The sequence below is a fragment of the Rosa rugosa genome, chromosome 3 (assembly GCF_958449725.1).
Source record: "Rosa rugosa chromosome 3, drRosRugo1.1, whole genome shotgun sequence".
Lineage (NCBI taxonomy): Eukaryota > Viridiplantae > Streptophyta > Magnoliopsida > Rosales > Rosaceae > Rosa > Rosa rugosa.
In genome coordinates, this window is record NC_084822.1 from 49,947,331 (window position 1) to 49,968,503 (window position 21,173).

At 39.9% G+C, this 21,173-nt stretch overlaps 3 protein-coding genes and 1 non-coding gene across 4 annotated transcripts; 3 read left to right on the top strand and 1 right to left on the bottom strand.

Annotated features, from left to right (window-relative positions):
• The first annotated feature begins 382 nt into the window (after nucleotides 1–382).
• LOC133737891 (uncharacterized) lies at nucleotides 383–1,243 on the top strand. The gene has a single exon (XM_062165365.1). It carries the CDS (start codon nucleotides 458–460, stop codon nucleotides 1,241–1,243), a length of 786 nt encoding a protein of 261 aa, XP_062021349.1. The 5' UTR covers nucleotides 383–457.
• Nucleotides 1,244–2,243: 1,000 nt separating this feature from the next.
• LOC133740992 (probable L-type lectin-domain containing receptor kinase S.5) lies at nucleotides 2,244–5,080 on the top strand. The gene is made up of 3 exons (XM_062168924.1): nucleotides 2,244–2,697; nucleotides 3,071–3,820; nucleotides 4,185–5,080. The coding sequence occupies exons 1-3, from the start codon at nucleotides 2,271–2,273 to the stop codon at nucleotides 5,003–5,005; spliced, it is 1,998 nt and encodes a 665-aa protein (XP_062024908.1). The 5' UTR covers nucleotides 2,244–2,270; the 3' UTR covers nucleotides 5,006–5,080.
• A 133-nt stretch (nucleotides 5,081–5,213) lies between these two features.
• On the bottom strand, nucleotides 5,214–5,285 carry TRNAG-UCC (transfer RNA glycine (anticodon UCC)). Its single transcript has one exon. It is a non-coding gene; the product is annotated as a tRNA-Gly (tRNA).
• Nucleotides 5,286–10,331: 5,046 nt separating this feature from the next.
• On the top strand, nucleotides 10,332–11,984 carry LOC133739522 (probable sugar phosphate/phosphate translocator At5g25400). The gene has a single exon (XM_062167305.1). The coding sequence runs from the start codon at nucleotides 10,530–10,532 to the stop codon at nucleotides 11,562–11,564; it is 1,035 nt and encodes a 344-aa protein (XP_062023289.1). The 5' UTR covers nucleotides 10,332–10,529; the 3' UTR covers nucleotides 11,565–11,984.
• The last annotated feature ends 9,189 nt before the right edge of the window (nucleotides 11,985–21,173 follow it).

Below are 21,173 nucleotides of genomic sequence, written 5' to 3' on the forward strand. Positions count from 1 at the left end.
TTCCACAGGTTTTTAAAACGCATGTCGAGAAGAAAAACCAAAAAAGGAAAAACCATTAACACTTCCCTTCTGGCGTAGATACTACAATGGCAGGTGAATCACTTCAGCCCTGTGCTAATAAATAACCTCCTATACGCACCTTATCTAAAAAGTTGAATTTCAAATTTTTACCTGATGTGATTCTGTGTGCCAGAAAACTTACCATATATGATGATCCATTAATTGGCACTATACACATAATCTGGTTGTAATTTTTGTTTGATTTGACAGAAAATTCTCTATCCATTATATAAGTGTCACCTTGCAACGTACAGACATTCTTGCTAATTCTCATTGTCTGTTCTTACACATTCCCAGTCTCAAAATGAGTACCTCCATTAATATTGTCACCGAAGAGAAGCTTCATGCCTTTTACAAGATTGATCGAGATCTCTTCTCTCGATTGGTCGTGAGCTTCATGCGTGACCCGGCTGAATCCCTTCTGGTGATGGCCTTATGGCTATGGCTGGAAAAGGACTACCCCAACATCATAGTCAAGATGTTGGGGCTTCCGGACAGCATAGTCAATGCCCTGGCTGATGAAGCTGTGCTTTGCTTGAGGTGTTTGGACTGCAGTACTAGTAACAGTACTCTTTTATGTCTAGCGCCAAACGGTCGAATTGTCCTCACTTCAAGGCTCATGCAGAAGGAAATCTCACTCCAAATGTTCATTCAGAACAGATACACTACAATCAGTGGGGTAAAGAATTTTCTCACTAATATTTGTGCTCGAATTTTCACTGATATTTTGCAGAGGGTTTTGCCTGGTACAAATCCAATACTGTCACAGTTTACTCATCCACAGCAGCCCCTTGTGATTCCGGGGTTTCCACATCCAGTGTTTGGTGCACTCAATATAATCCCGGGATTTGTTGCGGACTTTACTCCCACAGGAGGCTTATGGGGCTGGAACCCATCTATTGAGTTATCTGCTGATGACAGGACTATGTTTCTTACATTCTCAAGGGGGTTTCATGTGTCAGTGGAAGAAGTGAAGCAGCTTTTTTCAGAGGTTCTTGGGATGGAGAAGTGTGTTGAAGATGTGGACATGGAAAATGTTCCTTCTGATGAACAACCATTGTATGCTAAAATGGTGCTATCTTCTGTCACACTTGTTGATAAGATCTTGAAAGGGAATCGCGTCTCCAAGTTTCGGATCAATGGCAAGCACATCTGGGCTCGAAAATATGAACGCCGAGACTAGATGGAGGATGATCGATTAGAGGGTGACAGCAGTACTACTCTGTCTTCTAGTTTGTAAGAGCTCGGTTGTCACTAGAAAAGTACCAATGTAGACACATTTTGGATGAGATTGAATAATATGGATATACAGATGCTCTTTGCAATGCCTGTTTTTTCTTGAGATGTGTTTTCTATTTAAGGATCGTATACATTTCTTTGGACAAAAATAACTTACGATATTCAGCGTTTTTCATTTAATACTGTGCATGCATTTTGCCGTGCATCTTGAATTTGTTGGACGACAATTAATTATTAATGCCGTGCATAAAAAAGAAGAAAAAGGAATCTCCACTTTATAATAAAGATAAGCTTTTTTGGTATTTTTTGAATTGTAATTACAACATTAAAACCGATGCACAGCACAACCACAGTATGATAACATAGTATATGCATAATAATTCCATAAATTACAGAAATATGTATCATAACTTGCGACTCAAGTTTGATATCACTGTGGTAACCCTTGCACTCCTACATCTATATTCTCTTGACTCTTGACTTGTACGTGATGCAAGTTAGGTCATTATGCATGGTATGTACCCACAATTTTGTCCTGATTATACTTTTATCAGGTAATTATAATGATTTGATTTTTAATTTATTCTACTTAGTTTGATTTTAAAGTAGTTTTGTCTTGCAGGACAAGAGTTGCACTAATTTTCTTTGGTCATAAACACATCATAATGTAAGTCAACACCTGCTAGATAAGGCCACCAAAATAGTGAAATACAAACCATGGCATCTACACTTGCAACAGTCCACTACCCAAAACTCCATTCAAATATTACCGTACCCTTGACACAAAATTAAGAAAAATAATAGAGAAACAACAACTAAGAACAACCTAAAATTCAAACAGGTCAGTATTGGTCAAATGAGAAATACAATATCGATCTTATATAATATTAAGCTTAGTTTGCATCCCCTATATATATGCACATATGAATATCCGCTTTGTTTAATTTAGGTTGTAGCTCTCATCTACAGCCATGCTTTTTCTTCTCTTCTTCTCTACCTTTCTTCTTATTCACAACAACCAAGCCTCTTTGAACGATCCCATCAGTTTCTCCTTCCCCACCTTCACTCCTCAAAGTTGCAGCAGTGAAGGTAAATTACTATGCATGGGATCAGTGACTTCAGGTGAAGGGTATTTGAGTCTCACACCAGAGCAACAAAAGAGCAACTCAAGTTCAGCATCGGTTTTACCGCTATACAAAGTTGGGAGGGTTCTGTATCGGTACCCAGTTCCGGCATGGTCTTCTTTTATCTCCACAACCTTCACTGTCAGGATTTCGGCTTTCTCAAATACAACTGGCTCTGGAGATGGAATGGCATTTGTTTTTGCTCAGGATAGTCGTCCTTCTCCTCCTGATAGCTATGGCTCATTTCTTGGACTCCTAGATAGATCAACACAAGGTTGATATCTTTAAATATTGGTTTATTTTTGCTGAATTTCTGGTTGCAAATAAAATTTTATTAAGTCCACATGCAGAATTTTCTGTCGAGTAATATTAAAGAGACCATTTCATAATTACATTATGTGACAATTTCATACATCACGTATGTATTTAGGTGAAATGACAGGAGCAACATTATTTGCCTCCATTAGAATTGTGTCTTAAAGTTGTTGATAAGCAAATGTGATCCGAATCAATTTACTTCTTAATTTGTATGCAAATTAGTTTTAAAAAATGTACTATTTAGCATTACTACTTTTCTAGTCTCCATTTGTTGTGCTAAACCTTTCACATATTGCTCTTCTCTAAATTTGAAACTGTCCAAAAATCAGGTGGGGTGATTAAGCAGTTGGGAATTGAGCTAGACACTTTCATGAACCATGAGTTTGATCCAGATGACAACCACATTGCCATTGACACAACAAGCATTATGGACCCAGTTGCAATACAGAGTCTCAACAGTTCAGGCATTAACCTCAAGAGTGGGAGAGACATCAAGTTCACAATTGAGTATAATGGTTGGAACCAAATCCTCCATGTTTCAGCTGGCTACTCTGAGAACCCACTAGTCACCATCTTAAACCATTCAATCTCCATGTTTGACAGTATTGTTCCGAGCTCCGTTTATGTTGGCTTCACAGCATCTACTGGAACTCTCCCTGAGAGCCACCAAGTCCGTGATTGGGTTTTCACCTCCCTTCAGTTGCCAAATCCTAGCCCTCCTGGGAATGACAAAGGGCGTAAGAGAAAGCCCAGGAACATTTGGACTGTTGATGTGCCTGTTTTTCTGTGTGTGTTGGTTTTGATGGCCTTCACTTACCCTTTCATTTTGAGAGTTGTGAAAAGAAACCACTGTGGTGGGAATGAGAGAGAAGACATAGAAAACAGGACAAGAACAGCTGCAAACTCCCCTAAAATGTTTACTTACAAGGAGATTTCAAGGGCCACTCAGGACTTCAGCAAGGAAAATCTGATTGGGGTTGGTGGATTTGGAGTTGTCTACAAAGGCATCATACCAGATAAGATGGATGTTCCTCCTAAAACTATTGCTGTCAAGAAGATTACAGCAACCTCCAAACAAGGTATGTGATTCTGTTCTACTCAAGTTGTGTTTTGACCTGCAAAATTCTGCCTGAAAAGAAATTAAATAAACGATTTTAGTGATTTTACTAGTGAATAAAAATCATTTAGTTACTTTAGTCAATTTTTAAAATATTAAAGCAGACATTCCAGTGTACTTAGAAGGTTGTGTTATTAGAATAAATTTCTAGTCATGTTTAGGTTATCACATTGTAGATCACATCTCTAATTATACACGTCATAAATGAGGGTTATCTCATGGTTTTAATGTGTCCCAAATCTATGAAAGCAAGTTCTCACATAATGTACGTGTTCATTACCTAATTGTGCTTACTAACGTAATGTTCATGTTCAAACACATTACAGGGGAAAGGGAGTACTTAGCAGAAATATGCACAATTGAGCGCCTACGGCACAAGAACATAGTACAACTCCAAGGCTGGTGTCACGAAAACGAAAATCATTTTTTAATCTATGAATACATGCCTAACGGGAGCCTCGACCGTTACATCGGAAATGGCATCCTTGATTGGAAAACAAGGTACAATATCTTAACAGGCTTGGCATCAGCATTGCTTTACCTCCATGAAGAATGTGGCAACCCTGTTGTTCACAGAGACATTAAGCCCAACAATGTGATGTTGGACTCTAACTACAATGCTCATCTAGGTGACTTTGGGTTAGCAAGAGTAATGCTACAAGATCCCAAGCTTACAATTCCCCTAGCCGGTACTCCCGGGTACTTGGCCCCAGAAGTATTAGGGTTTGCGGGAAAAGCTACTCCAGAATCGGATGTCTATAGCTTTGGAATCGTGGTGCTAGAAGTGGTGTGTGGGAGACGATCAAAGGGTATCTTCGACGACTACAGTTTAGTAGAAAATGTATGGAATTTGTACGCGAAAGACGAACTGCTCGAGTGTGTGGACCAAGTAGTGCTTGATGGGAAATTTGAAGTGGAACAAGTGAAGAGGACATTGATTGTTGGCCTTGCTTGCTTGCACACAGATTTCATGCTCAGGCCAAAGATAAGGAAGGTGGTGCAGATTTTGATGAACCCAAATGAGCCTCTACTAGATTTGCCAGATACAAGGCCAAGGCCTAGTGCAGTATATTTATCAGTATCTTCTTCTGCTCCTAGAATCACTGATTTTGGCTCTGTTGCCTCATCCAGTATCATGATGACATAAAACTTCATGATGTAAATGTTTGGGGTTAGTATTGTAAACGTCGTAATTACTGTAGGTGATGTACAGTGTAAAGAATCATAAGATCTTTAATTCTTTATAGGTGTAACATAGTTACAGTAAATGTTTGGGGTTAGTATTGTAAATGTCGTAGTAATTACTGTAGGTGATGTACACAGTGAAAAGTAAGAGTTTTTAAAAAAAAGACAGATGCGTCTGCCGGGAGTCGAACCCGGGTCTATTGCTTGGAAGGCAATTATCCTAACCGTTGGACTACAGACGCTTGTTATTAGTACTCACCAGGTTTGGCATTTTCACTTATTTTTTGGACAAGTTTGTTGTCCAACTCAGAAACCCTAGTGGCCCATTTCCATAGAATCTCTCAAAAGCATCAAGATGCTCAGAGAAAGCTTACATTGAAAATGATTGGAAAGCAACATACAGACTTAAAGATCTTGTGAAAGGTGAGAGCATGAATCAAAGACAATTTGATGGCTTGTGTCATAAGTTCATAACTCGTGAAGTCATGAATGCAGTCATAGACTCATAGGATAGGGGAGGCCATGGTGGAGGACCTTTCTCTTCTGGTGAAGCTATTGATTTAGTTTGGGCCATTCTACATTTACTAGAGATAGTTAGGTCGGGTTGCCTAAACCAATCACTTCGAAAAGCATGATCCAGTTCCTAATCCCTTTTAATTTGGTTTGTATAGTATAATTGTTATTAGGGTTCTCTTGATGAGTTGTTGTTGTCCGTGGTGATATGTGATCAAAATTAAAGTGTAGTAATGAAAAAAGAAAAAAATTATTTTTAAATTTGAATTGGTTCATTTTTCACCTTAAACTCAAGATTAGACGAAATCGAATACAATTTTCGTGATCAGTAACTAACGAAAAAACACTAGTGCATTTTGTGGTGGCAAATACTTTTTTTAAATCAGCTGAGAACAAACAGCTTTGTATACAGTACAAACACAGGTCACATACACATGGCATTTAAATGCGAGTGCCATCTTTGCTTGGATGGTGTAGACTTGTAGCTGAAAGCAGAAAGCAGAAAGCAGAAAGCAGAAAGCAGGATATGTGTTTTTCTGTGTTGGCCTCTGTTGGTGTAAAGAAAAGAGCTGACGATCGAGTATTGACTCTGCCATGTCTGCTGCTGCATGCATTGCTTTGAAGATGATGCTGATTCTCTTTCCCTGGCGCGCTGCTCCTTGGAGTTGGACACTTGGACTTGGACCAGATTATAAGGATCGGTTAAATTTGGACAAATTCCCCAACAATAAAGAATTCTAACTAGTAGTATATATTCTATACGTACAGTAACAGTATCTGCTTTTATAATCGATTGTAACTCTTTCTCTCTGCTCTGGCTTCTGGCTTCTGGCTTCTGGCTTGGCAATATGTGCGTGTATATTAAGTTGAAAAAAGAACTGAAGGAAAGCTACTTAACACAATGCTTTGACCAAATGCAACCAATTAATATTGCTTTCTTGACACAAGTTACATATGAACACGCACATATGACATATAGATCATAACCTAATTACTAAACACAGTTTTGCAGTCCAAGTTATGTATGCATTCTTTTGCTTGTACTTTATATTCATTTGTTGAAAGTGCTTAAGACCCTAGAACCCTAACACGTGTCAATTGGTTTGGTTAATTTATTCACATTTGGAAAATGATTCCCTTAATTGACAAAGAAAAATTGTACGTGTGCTTTCGTTGAATAGTTCAAGTGTTTTCAACATATACTTTCATACAATTATTATTTTTTGTAAATATAGTTAAAAGACGATATGCAATTATTCAACTCTGATAGACTTTTAGTTGTTAATATCAAGTAATGAACAGGGAAAAGAGTTCTGAAATGCATTCTTATTTTCAAGCCTTGGCTCAAGTCAAATTAATTAAGTACTTGATTTGAGAATATGGGGACATGGCTATTATTAGAGTTAGGAATTAGTAAAACCATCGATGAGCGATCCACATCTCAGAGTGGGTTAAATGTCCAAATTCAACTTCAAGTCAAATAAAACATGAATAAGGAAATTGGAGCAAGATGGCTTTTTGTCGGTAGCCAGCCAACCACTATGGGAACTAGTCAATTAGCTAATTCACTCTATCTTTGATTTATTCAAGCTTCCATGGAGGAGCATGGTCCAAAGCCCTTGGAAAATTTCACAATAATTTACCTCATACAAATTGAAGACAATCTCAAAAGTCACAAGCAACTCGGCAACTCTACCAAATTGTTTCATTGGTTGAGAAAATTTCGTAACTTAGAATCACTTCCACTTTAGAAAATTTTCAACTCCCCTAAGTGGGAAGAGTCCATAGAAGCATGGTGCTCGAGCGAAATGTCAACTTATTTGTGAATTTTGCAAACAAATAGACCATGCATACTTTTCAATTGGATTTTGCAGGTAACTTATGAATTAGCCAATTAGGTAAGCATCATATTGACTTTCAGCTTCTGGAACTCATGTTAACATTATTAAAGTGAATTCAACCTAAATTTCAGTAGACTTGGATATTTTATTCGGACTATTTAGTTTACTATCGTATTTAATTTTGATAAATTACAACTGAACCTCTTCATTAAAATCTTTGTTATTGAGACCGACCTAGAGATAACAACTAGTTTACCTTAAATAGCTCGTGGATTCATGAATAACCAACTTTTTTACAATACATAGATTGCACCATCTTCATCGCTACTCTAACTAAGCCATAAGCAGTATAGTTGTCACGCTAACTCACTCATCAACAATCGAACCCATCAACTACTGCACCAATTTTACTATAGTCAAAATACTATTGAGGGATTCATTCTTCAAAAAATAAAAAATAAAATAAATTTTTCAATCACTTCTCTCACCGACAAGATTCATGACCAAAAATTGTAATAGGGAATGGGGAAGAAAAGTATGAGGGCAATGGTCCCGTAGGACACAGGCCATAAATTGAGAAGATTGTTTGTGCAACTCTGGGACACGTGGCGATTCCAAAATGCGCGCGTAACTTCTATGCCAGCCTCTCGGACTTCAAACTCACGTTTTAGTTCCCTTCGATCTAACACATTCTTTTTGCCCTTTAACCCAATCTAACACAATTTTAATTCCTTCAATTATGTTTTCCTAAATTACTTCCCACCTATTTGATGGTAAGCATTAGTTTTTTTTTTTTATATATCTTTTAATTATTTTGTTTGGTTTTTAAGTTTTTCTCATATATTTCTCATTCGTGCAATTGTGACCTCTCGATTTTCTCTCAAAATCGACATTTTTTTAATATTTTTTATCAAACTCAATCCGTATGATTACGCCTATTCCTAATTCTAAATGAAATGTAACGACATAGAAATACATATGTAAACATAGTACCTATTTAAATATACTCAAATGACCATTTTACAAGGAGTGGCGGCGACGCTTTCCCCTCAGGTAAGTGGACGACCGTGACGAGGTACGACGACGGCGCGAGGTGGGTTCTTGGCGACGATCGTGGGGTGCGGCGGGAGTTTTCGATTGGAGGCTTTTCTGATCGGAGGCTTCTCTGATCGTGGGTGCGGCGAGGGGCTCCTGGTTTGGTGGCTTCTCAGATCGTGTTGGCAGGCTTCGATCCAAGCGGTGACAGTCTTTGATCGCGGCGTGGGCAGGGGCAGTCGACGGCGTTGTTCGCTCCAGGTGTGTCCGGCTCCGTTCGTGGTTTCGGGTGTTTCGGGTTGAGACGGTGTTTGGATCCGGTTTCTGATCCATCCAGTCGAGCTCGGCGGCGGGGTTGCACAGGCCGTTTGATCGAAGTCCAGTCTTGACCATGGCCATGGTGGAGGTCCACGGCCGGCCGCCGGACTGGTGAATGGAGGCTGCTCTCTTGGAGTCTGAAGCGGTCGGGTCTGGGAAGGAGAGGGGTCAGAGATGGGCATTGGCCAGTGGGCCTCCGCCTGCCTGGGCCGCTCTTAGTGGTCTGGCTGGGCAGCCCATTCTTTTATTCCCTTTCTTTTCTTGGATCAGGCCTGATTTAGGCTTTTGGGAGAGTAGTAGTGTTTTCAATTTTCTTGTTTCGAATAATTGAGCTTGGCTCGGCTCATCTCTTATTTTGGCCTTGATCGTTGCTGTGTGCTGATTTAACGAGCGGCGATGTACACCATACAGGTCTTAGGCGTCAATGCTTGTTCTGTCAGTTGCTTCGATTTAGGGTTGGCTAGGTGATGAGTTTTTACTTGTTGCGTTTTCTTTTTCTAGTTTTGGCTAGTAATAATTTGGCTGCTTTGTGCAGTTTGGTAGGAGTTTGGCTGCTTTGCGCAGTCTGTATTGTGCTTGTATTTGTACTATGAGTGGTTTCTCGGAACCCTCTAACTTGACGCTGTGACGTCGTAATATATTGGAACCAGATTCCATTCCCCTAATATATATATATATATATACACACACTCGAATGACCTCTTCTCATAATTGGAATGTATATAACCCTATTTCGGTATGACCGGGCATGAAATGAGCTTATAATCATGAAATTGACTACATCATTAAATTATTAATTATAATTTTGTCCCTGTGCGGCCACTCTTTTCCCTCAACATCAAACTCAACATTTTTTTAACAACATAATCCACGTGTTCTACTTATAAGAAAAGTATTCCACTACTTTGATACCCATTTCCATGATAGATTAAGGACATAATCGGATAATTCCTGCCACTACCTTATAGAATCCCACCAACAGAACAATAGGTACGAGTGAATGTATATAAGGAGGTTGTATATTTCACCAAAAAAAATATAAGGAGGTTGTGTAAACCTGTTAGAATGGTGTGGTTCGATACAAATTAAGATGTGAAAATAATAAAGGTTCACATAAAAAAAAAATATAAGAGATATGAATGGTTAGATTAATCATAATAATATCGAGGTCGTTTAGAATAAAATCTTACACATATTCACGTCAAAGTGAGTGGATTGCTCAAGATTCCATTATACACGACAAAAACCTCATATATAGTACCAACTCCCCCATCCTCAATTGAAAAAAATAATATACAATATATAGTTCCAAATCCAAAACAATAGATCGTGATTACATGACCAAAAAAAAAAAAAAACATAATAATTGCAGTGCAAAGTCCTCCCACAAACCCTACCCAAAGGTCCAAAACAAAAAATAAAAAACATTTTGGTCCACAAAATGAATTTCAAATTCTCTACCAAATATGACCAAATAATAAGCCAAGTCGCCAAGACATAAAATTATGAATGTATTTACTTTTGCTAGAAAAATATAAAAGAATATGGAAAATTCAAAGCCCTATCTGAAGCCCAAATACCACCTCACCATAATGCGCTTTCCCCATAAATAAAAAAACCTCCCCCTCCTCTTCTCTCTCCCTTCACTACAATCCAGCTCTCACTCCCAACTCAACCCCTCTGGTTCCTTCTCCCATATATCACAGTTTCTATCTGACCCCTTCTTCCTCCACCTCCACCCTTTTCTCAGCTTAACCCTCCACCTCCATTTCCCAGAAAATGGGCAAAGGTGGCTCTCTCAGCGAAGGCGTCATCAAGAAGATCCTCCTCTCCTACACCTACGTCGCCATATGGATCTTCCTCAGCTTCACCGTCATCGTCTACAACAAGTACATCCTCGACAAGAAGATGTACAACTGGCCCTTCCCTATCTCCCTCACCATGATCCACATGTCCTTCTGCGCCGGCCTCGCCTTCCTCCTCGTCCGCGTCTTCAAGTTAGTCGAGCCCATCACCATGACCCGAGAAGTCTACCTCTCCTCCGTCGTCCCCATCGGAGCCCTCTACTCCCTCTCCCTCTGGCTCTCTAACTCCGCTTACATCTACCTCTCTGTCTCCTTCATCCAAATGCTCAAGGCTCTCATGCCTGTGGCCGTCTACTCCCTTGGCGTGTCGTTTAAGAAGGAGACGTTTAAGACTGACACGATGGTCAACATGCTCTCGATCTCCGTCGGCGTGGCCATTGCGGCTTATGGGGAGGCCAGATTCGACACCTGGGGTGTGATTCTGCAACTGGGTGCGGTTGTTTTCGAGGCCACGAGGCTTGTGTTGATCCAAATCCTGTTGACATCTAAAGGGATCACCTTGAATCCCATTACCTCTTTGTACTATGTGGCTCCTTGTTGCTTGGCTTTTCTGTTGGTTCCTTGGATCTATGTGGAGTACCCAACACTGAGGGACACCTCCAGTTTCCATTTCGATTACGTGATTTTCGGGACCAATTCCTTCTGTGCTTTCGCTTTGAATCTTGCTGTGTTCTTGCTCGTGGGGAAGACCTCGGCTTTGACGATGAATGTGGCGGGTGTGGTGAAAGATTGGCTCTTGATTGCCTTCTCTTGGTCTGTGATCAAGGACACTGTGACCCCAATCAATCTGGTGGGTTATGGCCTTGCGTTTTTGGGGGTTGCGTATTACAATCACTCGAAATTGCAGGCTCTGAAGGCCAAGGAGGCGCAGAAGAAGGTGCCTCCGGCGGATGAGGAGGCGAATAATAGGCTGTTGGAGGCTGAAGGTCAAGGACGGGAAGGAAAGTGAGTCCCAGAATTGATTTGCAATGTTCCTAATTGAGTTGGGAACAAATTTGAGCTAGATTTTATGATAATAAGAGCATTGTTGGGTTAGAAGGTGGTAGAGCATAAAATGGGTTCGAATTGGGGGGCTAAAGGAACTTGCCAGGTTCGGTTTTCTTTTGCTTCTTGAAATGAAGAATTCGGGTTTTGGTATGTTCTAGATTTTGGTTTTTGTTATGCTAGCTGTGGTTGTTCTTCTTTTTACTACTTCCATTTTAGTATAGTTGAGCATTTGAGATTCACAACTATTGCTTATAGTGCCAATCATGTATGTTTAGTAGAGGAAGAATCTCAGATGCCTTATTTTTTTGTTCCTCTTTTCATTTATGTCTGTGTAGGAACTCCTTGTTACGAAGCGTTAATACTTATTTATTCATATTCATTATCTTTGTCTCAATGGGATTGTTCTTAGTGGTCTTCTGAAGTTGGCTTTGGGTCACATTTAGTGTTCTTTCTCATCTATACTGGATTCAGCTTTGTCAATTCACTAGAAAAGTTGAGACTTTAGAGATTGGATATAGTTGTGAAATCGAAAAGAGAAGGACAGATACTCATTTGGCCAAAAGTGGGCAAGTTTGAGAAGAAAAATCATGGCCATAAAGAACAACTTGTTAATGCACTTTGAAATTGACTATTTCAAATTATAGGTCACAATAATTAAGGGATTTGTGTCTTTGACTAGGACCAATTCCTATTGGTATACAAGCAAGTTAGGTAAGAGCTAGAAATTCTTGCCCCAAGCTCAGCTCTCATCTCCCATCTATGCTTTCAGTGTAATCCACAAACCCTGAGGTTAATACACGAGGGCCACCTATTTTTACCTTCTATTCTGAAGTTACTGAATTCCAATAGATTTTATCTTCCATAATTATAAGACTTTACCGTCTTATCCACTTGGAAATGATCAACATCTTTAGCTTCAGTTCAAACCAAGAAAGATCAATAGCTTGGGGTACCTTGATGTGGTAGTGTTATTTTTACTCATGCTCACTTCTCTTTTAAGCTTATGAGGGTTATCTGTTAGATTAGACGGTATCCAAAATTGGATAAACTTTTGTGTTTCTGACATTGAACTAATCTGATTGCTCACGTATCTAGAGTTTCAGAGTCAGAATTCGATTGAACATTGTCTTGTTATCTAACCTTCACGCCACGCATTCTGAGCAACTGCAAGCACCCGAAACGAAGACCCCCATTAACTTCTGACATGAGGGTTAACAAGGTTGTTCTGCTAACATTACAATGGTCTTGTTTACAAGAAGTAACTTCCAATCTTTGTTGCTTTTAAAGAGTTGACTCCTTTCCTGCTATGAAAACAGCATTTTGATATCCACATGTTGAAAAACTAAATCCACATGGGGTGTCATTTGTCATTGATGAATTGCCCAGGAGCTTACTGGTGAGAAAAAGCAAAAATATCAATATTTTTACTTATAGTGGCATTGGTGTAATTCATTTTCTAATGTAAACTAGTTACAAAATTGACCAAGATTGATTAGTTAAATTAGCGGAGGGCTCAATCTGAATTAATCTTCTTCTTTTACCAACATAGGATGAGATTTTTAGGATTTTCAAAAGACTCCACAACTGCTTTATGAGTAGACAAATTGACATGGTACCAAATCAGATAAGGTGTCGCAATCTTGGGTTGTATTATGATTTTGGTCGGCTTAGTTTGGCTGGTTACTTGCCAATGTACGAAGATTTTGAGTTGGGATTTGTCTGAAGTGGGTGGTTATGTACACTTCAGAAATGGGATCATCTTTCTCACATCAGTTTGATATTTTTTAAACTGTTGAAGGAAGTCGACATCATGTGTGCCTCTTCAAACTATGGTTTAGTTTTAGAGTTGTAATAGGAGAAGGTTCTAGATTTCCTAATTATGTTTGGATTCTATTACCTTTTGTGTACTCTGTAAATCCCTATATATAGGGCTCCTATTATCAATATTACTAACACAATTCTCTCTGCAATTCCTTTTTACTTTAACATGTTATCAGCACGAGCCTTAACCCTAGCCCTAAAAGAGAAAAAAAAAACCCTAAAAACTCCCCCCACCAAAACTGCCGCAAGAACCCAAACACGACCGAGCCTACCCTCGGCCGCCTACTGCCCCGCCTGCCACCTGCTGTAAGCCTCCTTGCTGCCCCTGCAGCCAACGCACCCAGCGCCCAGCCCAACACTCGCCTACCAGCCTGCCAGCGCGCCCTGCTCCCAGCCTGCCCCTGCGCGCTGCTACCCTGTAGCGTCCTTGCTGCCCCTGCGCTCCTACCGCACACCCAGCGCGCCCGTGCGCCTGCCAGCCCGCCAAGCAACACGCCCGCGCTCTTGCAGCCCCTGCTGCCCCGCAACTCACTGCAGCCCTGCGTTCCAGCCCTCTGCCACGACCAGGATTGCAAACCGGTTGCAATCCTAGCTTAGGATCGAACAACCACTGCAATCCTAGCTTAGGATCGAACAACCACTGCAATCCTAGCTCAGGATCGAACAGCCACTGCAATCCTAGCTTAGGATTGAAGCGTTACCACCGCTGCAAGCCTCGCTTCATCATCTCCTCGTTAGCTTCGCTCCATCACGCCTGCATCAACACGCGCGTGACTCAAACCCCGAATCAACAAGTAAGTTTTTGTGATTAAAGTTCATGCTTTCTTGTCTTTTAAATTCCTTTATTTGCTGCAGGATTTGTATAATACGAACATGGGTTCGATTATTTAATAAGCGGAATTGTGGGGATTCACGCTAAACGAACTAAGAGCGTTCGTAATCAATGAACTAAGAGTGTTCATAATAAACGAACTAAGAGCGTTCGTAATCAATGAACTAAGAATGTTCATAATATTCAGACTAAGAGCGTCCGCAAGCATCAAATTGTGACCATATTAAACATCAATGTTTCGGTCTAATCCAAATATTATTGGAAATTGATTTCTTAGTAGCATAGCTCGGAAATCTTATTATTTTAGTTTTCGTGGAAGTTTAGCTCCGAAACTAATACGTTCTTGTTTCACCCTTTTTCAGGATGTCAAACTCGAACATACTCGATTTTGTTCCATTGGATTATGCAGGCAAAAGATACCCAATGTGGGCTCAGGATGTTGAGCTCCACCTTATTGCCCGTGACTTATTGCATACAATCCAAGAGCTTTGTCATAAAGGAACTGCTCCAGACCCTCAAACTGAGATCGACAATTCTAGGGCACTTGCCCTAATGATGAGTCACATGGATAGGGACCTCAGGTTTGAGTTCATGAATGAGGATAACGTTATAAAGCTATGGCAAGCGCTTCGTGAACGTTATGGCAACGTTCGTGACTCCATCCCTCCGAATTTAGAAGCAGAATGGAATGATCTTCGCTTCTCTGACTTTGATACAGTCATACAATTTTATTTGGAAGCTCTCCGCATCACAAGAATGATGCGCTTCTGTGGCAAGACGATCACATAAGAATAATTGATTGAGAAAACCCTCAATACCTTCCCTGTCTATGCTATGAGGTCCTGTGATTTCGGACTCATATAAATGCAAGACGGATCACAAGCTTTCAACAGCTTATTGAAGCTATGGAAATTGCTGAAAGACAAGGCAACGACCTTGTGAGAAGAGAAATTGATAGGCTTCGAGATAGCTATCCAGAGCATCGTCCTATGGTTAGAGAAAGTCGCCACAGACGTCATGATCCATATGATCGAAATGCTCATGAAGGTAGTCGCCAAAGGCGATAATCACACCACCGTAGGAGCCTTGACTTTGAGGGACGAAGGGATGGAAACCATAGATCCAACGTTGGCCATGGTCATAATTTTCCAACGCCTCCGGTCCTAGGGACCATGCACATTGCGCCAATGCGCCTCAATCAAGGGAGAATCCTCTTCATGGTGTTTATTTCTGATATGGAACGTCTGATCAATGGACCTGAGTTTGCAATGCACCTAAGAAGGTAGCCGCCCCATGGCGATCATGACATCGAGTTCAAGAAGACTTTAAATCTAGCGATGAAGAAAAAAATGCCGCAGATTTTTTAGAATAGTCTTTTCTTTCCATGAATTATGTAATGGCAGTAATGACATTTTGTATTAACTCATTCTCTCTAGGCTCACCTAATTAAGTATGATGTCTAGGAAAGTAATTGAGATTAGTGGTACTTAAGAGAGCGAGTTTGGCACAATTTTATCCATTGATCATTGATACTCAAAATCAGTCTCATGAGAATATTTTGGATTGTGGTTATGTCCAAGAGACATCGTTGGGGGACGCCTCAATGTTAGAACCAATTCTTGAGAATATAGAGATCTTGACTTGAATCATAAACTCTCGCAAGCGTACGTATCATTGTCAAGATAGGGAAATATTATGCCCAAAGTTTATCGTACCACGGGGATTAGTGGCTAACCCACAATCCTTGGGTAATCGGAAATAAAGACACTTAGCAAACAAAGAAAGAACCAAAAGAAAATAAATAAAAAGGCTAATCTAAGGCACCAAGCCTTAGCAATGCTCGGCTTTGATTTTCACCAAAGCCTAATCAAGACTAAGAGCCTAGTGATGAATATTTACAATGAGTCGAAATTCAATATTTTAAGAGATGATTTTAGATTAACAAAAATATAATGAAATGTAAAGAAATTAATAAAAATGAAAATAAATTAATAAAAGTGTAACCAAATAAATGGGAATGTCGGGTGTTAGGGAGGTTCCTTCACCCAAATTCTATGTGTCGGAAGCTAAAATAATGTGGATGCAAATCCCTACTTTGGCGGTAGTCGTATCCAAGGCGGTTCAAGGCTCAAGGACCGAAATTCCCTTTCATGGTATTCCTACTCCGGTTCAAGGGCCGTAGGAACTCACTTGGCATGAATTAGAGCCGGTTCAAGGGTCACTAATTCACATCAAGAGGCGTAAAGATCGAGGAATTAGACTACTAAGCGACCCGCCCGCGCAATCACGCAACGGGTGTAAATCACCATGCTTATAACCCCTCGAATACGAAATTGAAGGTTTCTAGCTTAGGAATTAGAGGGGGTCAAGTCTCTAACTCCGTCCTAGACATGCTCAAAATACACACCCTAGAGTTGACTAGGCTCCTAGACATGCATTTTAACCCAACAAAAATAGATACAAGCATCCATCATATGAAAATTGCATCATTACATTAAATTAAACATCTTTTACACAAAATTTGGGTTAGGGACACAACCCTAACCCCTAACAAGAAAATTACTCACAACCCATAATTATAGACATCAAAACTACAAAATTCAAAGAGAAAAGAAAAGAGAAGTGTAGGAGGAAACAATGATAGCCACAATTAGCTAGAAAGCCAACATGACTACTCTTGAATTATAACTCCCACAATTACCCAAATCTTTAATCTTGTAGAGGTTGAGCCCTTTGATAGATCCTTGAAGCTTTGTGTGAGTAAATCCTTAAAATCCCTAAAATAAAACTAAAGAAAAGAGGAAAAATGGAGGAGGAAGGAGGAGAAGAGAGCAGCCCAAAGGGCTGCCCTATTTGTGCTGGTGCGGCGCTGCGTCTGTTTGGTGTGTCTCTCCTCTTCTCTTCATGTTACTGTGCGAGATAGATATATAGTGAGATTGAATGATCATTGGTGGCCGTCCACGTGATGGCAAGGACAGAAGGAATGGACAAGATTTGCTCCAATGAGCACGTGCCAAAGAGCTAGTGTGCGCGGAAGAAAAGTCTGTGCTTCTTATGTTTAATTAAACCATCATGCTTAATTAAACCACCAATGTGCTGCTGCCATGTTTTGGTTTCCAATGCATTCAATTAAGCAACGTGCAGCACTTAATTAACCACAGTTAATTAAAACTAATGGTTAATTAAGCTTGTTATCTCCCTTTTCTTTTATTTATTTCTTTTTCTCAAATTACTTCCGCGTATCTTGACCGCACGCCGACTCATGGTTGACCTTCCCGTCATGTGGTAGAAAATCCTCATTTACTCTATTTTTTTCGTGTCGGTTGTCTCGATTTCGTAACTCCGCTTATTTCCTACGAAATAATAAAAAAAGGATTAATTACATAATAATTGACTTGAAGATTAGCTTATTTTTAGTGTTTTAGATATAATTATACGCATAAAAATGCGTGTAATCAGATCTCTACGAACTACACTAGTGTACATGAGGACGTGGAATTATTGAGACCAATGACATCGAACCTTACTCCGTTGAAGAATGCCAACATAGAGAAAATTGGCCTAAATGAAAAAATGTGATCCAGGTTGAATTTGATTCACTAACGAAGATGAAGGATTTCGGGCCTGAGATGCCAACACCTCCTAACATAAAACCTGTTAACATTAATAGGTCTTCGTTAGATAGCGTGATGAGAAGAGATGATAATCTCGCCTTATGGCGCAAGGCTTCTCACAAAACGCCTTGGAATCGACTACGAGAAGACATATTCTCTCGTAATGGATGTCATTGCACTCCACTATCTTGTCAGTTTGGTAGTTTCCAAATAACTGAACATGCAGCTTACGAATGTGGTCACTACGTATCTCTATGAGGATCTAGATACGGAATATAATGAAGGTTCTTGTGGACTTCATTTACCCAAATCAAGTGGCTCTTGACCACGGAGCGCGTTTGCAATGAGGGTGAAACGCTCACTAAAGTGACTACTTGATTGGGAAGGGATATGATGAACATTTCTGACAAGTTTTGGATTTGCAATTATCACGGTTTATGTTGATAAACATAATTGGAACCCTTGAGAGTTAAGGGAAACCGCTGAACACCTGAAATCCGAGTTTGAGATGAAGGACCTTGGGAGAACATGGTTTTGTCTAGATTTAGAACTTGTATACTGTGTCAATAAATGCTTTGCATTTTGATAAAGTCAAAGATGCACTCCCATGGTCGTCCGTAGTCTTGACCCTAAGAGGGATACGTTTCGTCCTAGAGATGATGACAAAGACATGTTAATTGGCAGAAGTGTCTTACCTAAGTGCAATAGGCGCATTATTGTACTTAACACAATACAAGACCGAACACCTCATTTGTTATGAACTTGTTGGCTAGATGTAGCCCTGCGCCAACGCAACGCCATTGGACTGGTATAAAGACAATCTTTCGTTACTTAAAATGTACGATAGATATGGGGTTGTTCTATCCCTGCAGAGAGAAAATAATGACGGAAGAATGAGAACGGATCTCATTAGCCCAAGTGGCACCGTCCAAGAAGACGTGATCGGCAAAGCCGCCGGCTACCCATCCTCCTCCCTTACATCAAAACGATGATGATGTTTTGATGGATTTTGCTAATGTAGGGTATCTCTCTGACCCTTACAAAGGTCGCTCCCAAACGGGTTATGTCTTTACCGTGGGAAGCACTGCGATATCTTAGAGGTCTACAAAGCAGACCCTTGTTGCTACTTCCTCAAATCATGCAGAGATTATTGCTCTACATGAAGCCGTGTGAGAATTCATATGGCTAAGGTCTGTAATTAGACATATTCGAGGAACTTGTGGTTTGAAGTCTACCACAGATGAACCTACATGCATTTATGAAGATAATGCAGATTGTATTGAGCAAATGAAATTAGGTTTCATCAAGGGCGACAACACAAAGCATATATCGCCTAAGTTCTTTTACAACAACAAGCACTTCTAAATATCGAAGTGAATCAAATCCGATCTGAGAATAATGTAGCGAGCTTATTTACTAAGTCGTTACCTAAATCCACCTTCGAGAAACATGTGAAGAGCATTGGATTGAGAAAGTTATCCGAACTCCCATGATTGTAGCAATCAGGGGGAGATATTGACATCAGGGGGAGGTATGATGTCTACATATTCGATCTCGAAGAGTGAATGACGTGTTGTGCTCTTTTTGCCCTTCGACCAGGGTTATTTTTGTCCCACAAGGTTTTTGTTACCTGGCAAGGTTTTTAGTGAGGCAACGATCAAAGCGTCATCACCAAGTTTGAGCGGCACAGGGGAGAGTGTTGAAGGAAGTCGACATCATGTGTGCCTCTTCAAACTAGGGTTTAGTCTTAGAGTTGTAATAGGAGAAGGTTCTAGATTTCCTAATTATGTTCGGATTCTATTACATTTTGTGTACTCTGTAAATCCCTATATATAGGGCTCCTATTATCAATAATACTAACACAATTCTCTCTGCAATTCCTTTTTACTTTAACACAAACTTCATTTGGAGCTAATTAAAACTCCACCTTTCAGGCTGGTGGAGAACGAATATGAAGCTGGTGACACAGTATCTGTATCCTCGACTCTAACCCCATAAAGCCACTTTCAACTAGAGGCCCATACCCAAGTTAAGCATATCTTCAATGCTAAATGTCCCATGACACCAAATGCATCGGCCATTTAGTTTGTTTCTCCATATGATATGTATGAGTTGCCCATATGCGAGTGTTGGTAGCAATATTTGAAATTGAACTGACACTATATACTAGTTTGGTTAAGGATGAACTTGTACTGTCAAACTACCTAACACCAGCATCATTTTGATTCTTTGCTACCAGTTACCAAAAGTAAACATATAGAGAGTAACAACTGAGCATCAACTGAATATCAACATATACAGAGTAAACATATACAAAAGTTCTTCAAAGCTACTGAATCTGCACTCTGCAATAGTTCAATTGTAATGACATACTTCAGTCAGGCTGATTATCGCGGTTGCAGGAGTGAATTCTGGACCAAGGGGCATGTGAATGCTGTGTTCATAGACTTGCTTGGACGTGAAAGGGTGCGGATGCTTGTGCATAAAGTTTCTGTGCCTGTCATATAGTTCAAGTATGTACAATATGTAAGTAATGAACAACTTGATCAATCAAAAAAAAAAAAAGAAGAGCCAATTTGTAATCATAATGTCACTAACCTTCTTATCCATTATTTTTTCCGAGTTGATAACATGTTTAAGATTTGCATCCTTCCTTTGTTTGCGGGTTGATTTGCCTTTACTCCGTACAAGCATATCCAATGTAGGTTCATTGATTTTTACTTCAACCTGTACAATGATGTAATTCACATTGGGCTTGTTCTGTATGCTAAATTACATGCACATCTTAGTATGACGAAGTTGTTACTTCCAGGAAATTGAAAGCTATGTTGGGGTGATGTTTGAAAATCGTCTAGCAGATCAAACTACTCCTCAAGGTTCCAAATGGAGAGGTATGGCCAATAGCATTGACACTGGATGTTGACACTTGCAGCTTATGGTTAGAGACGGGATGGTTAGAATCTGCAAACTTTTATTTCCTAGAAACTGGCTGCTTCTTGTTTCTCACCTATGAAGGGTTTCATTCCTGTTTCAAAATTCTTATGTTTAAGAAGAATGGTTTGGAGAAAGACTATCCATTCAAATCAAGCCCTTATGAGGAAACAATTTATGCAGAGGTTTGTATGAAACTTTGGTTATGTCTGTGTCTAAGTGTTCATTTAGAACTTTTTGTGGACTTGAATGATGCAAATTTGACAGCATATGGTGAAGCATTTTCAAGAGCTAGTTGATTCCAATCCGACCATCGATTTCTTGCTGTAAAAAAAAAAAAACTAGGTAGGTTTTCTCATGATTCCTCAGGTAC

What these genes read in the sequence shown, in the direction of transcription:
- LOC133739522 (XM_062167305.1), top strand. Translation starts at nt 10,530, where the DNA reads ATGGGCAAAGGTGGCTCTCTCAGCGAAGGCGTCATCAAGAAGATCCTC.
- LOC133740992 (XM_062168924.1), top strand. Translation starts at nt 2,271, where the DNA reads ATGCTTTTTCTTCTCTTCTTCTCTACCTTTCTTCTTATTCACAACAAC. An exon ending in CCTAGATAGATCAACACAAG is followed by an intron (nt 2,698 to 3,070) that starts GTTGATATCTTT and finishes TCCAAAAATCAG; the next exon opens with GTGGGGTGATTAAGCAGTTG. An exon ending in TACAGCAACCTCCAAACAAG is followed by an intron (nt 3,821 to 4,184) that starts GTATGTGATTCT and finishes AACACATTACAG; the next exon opens with GGGAAAGGGAGTACTTAGCA.
- LOC133737891 (XM_062165365.1), top strand. Translation starts at nt 458, where the DNA reads ATGCGTGACCCGGCTGAATCCCTTCTGGTGATGGCCTTATGGCTATGG.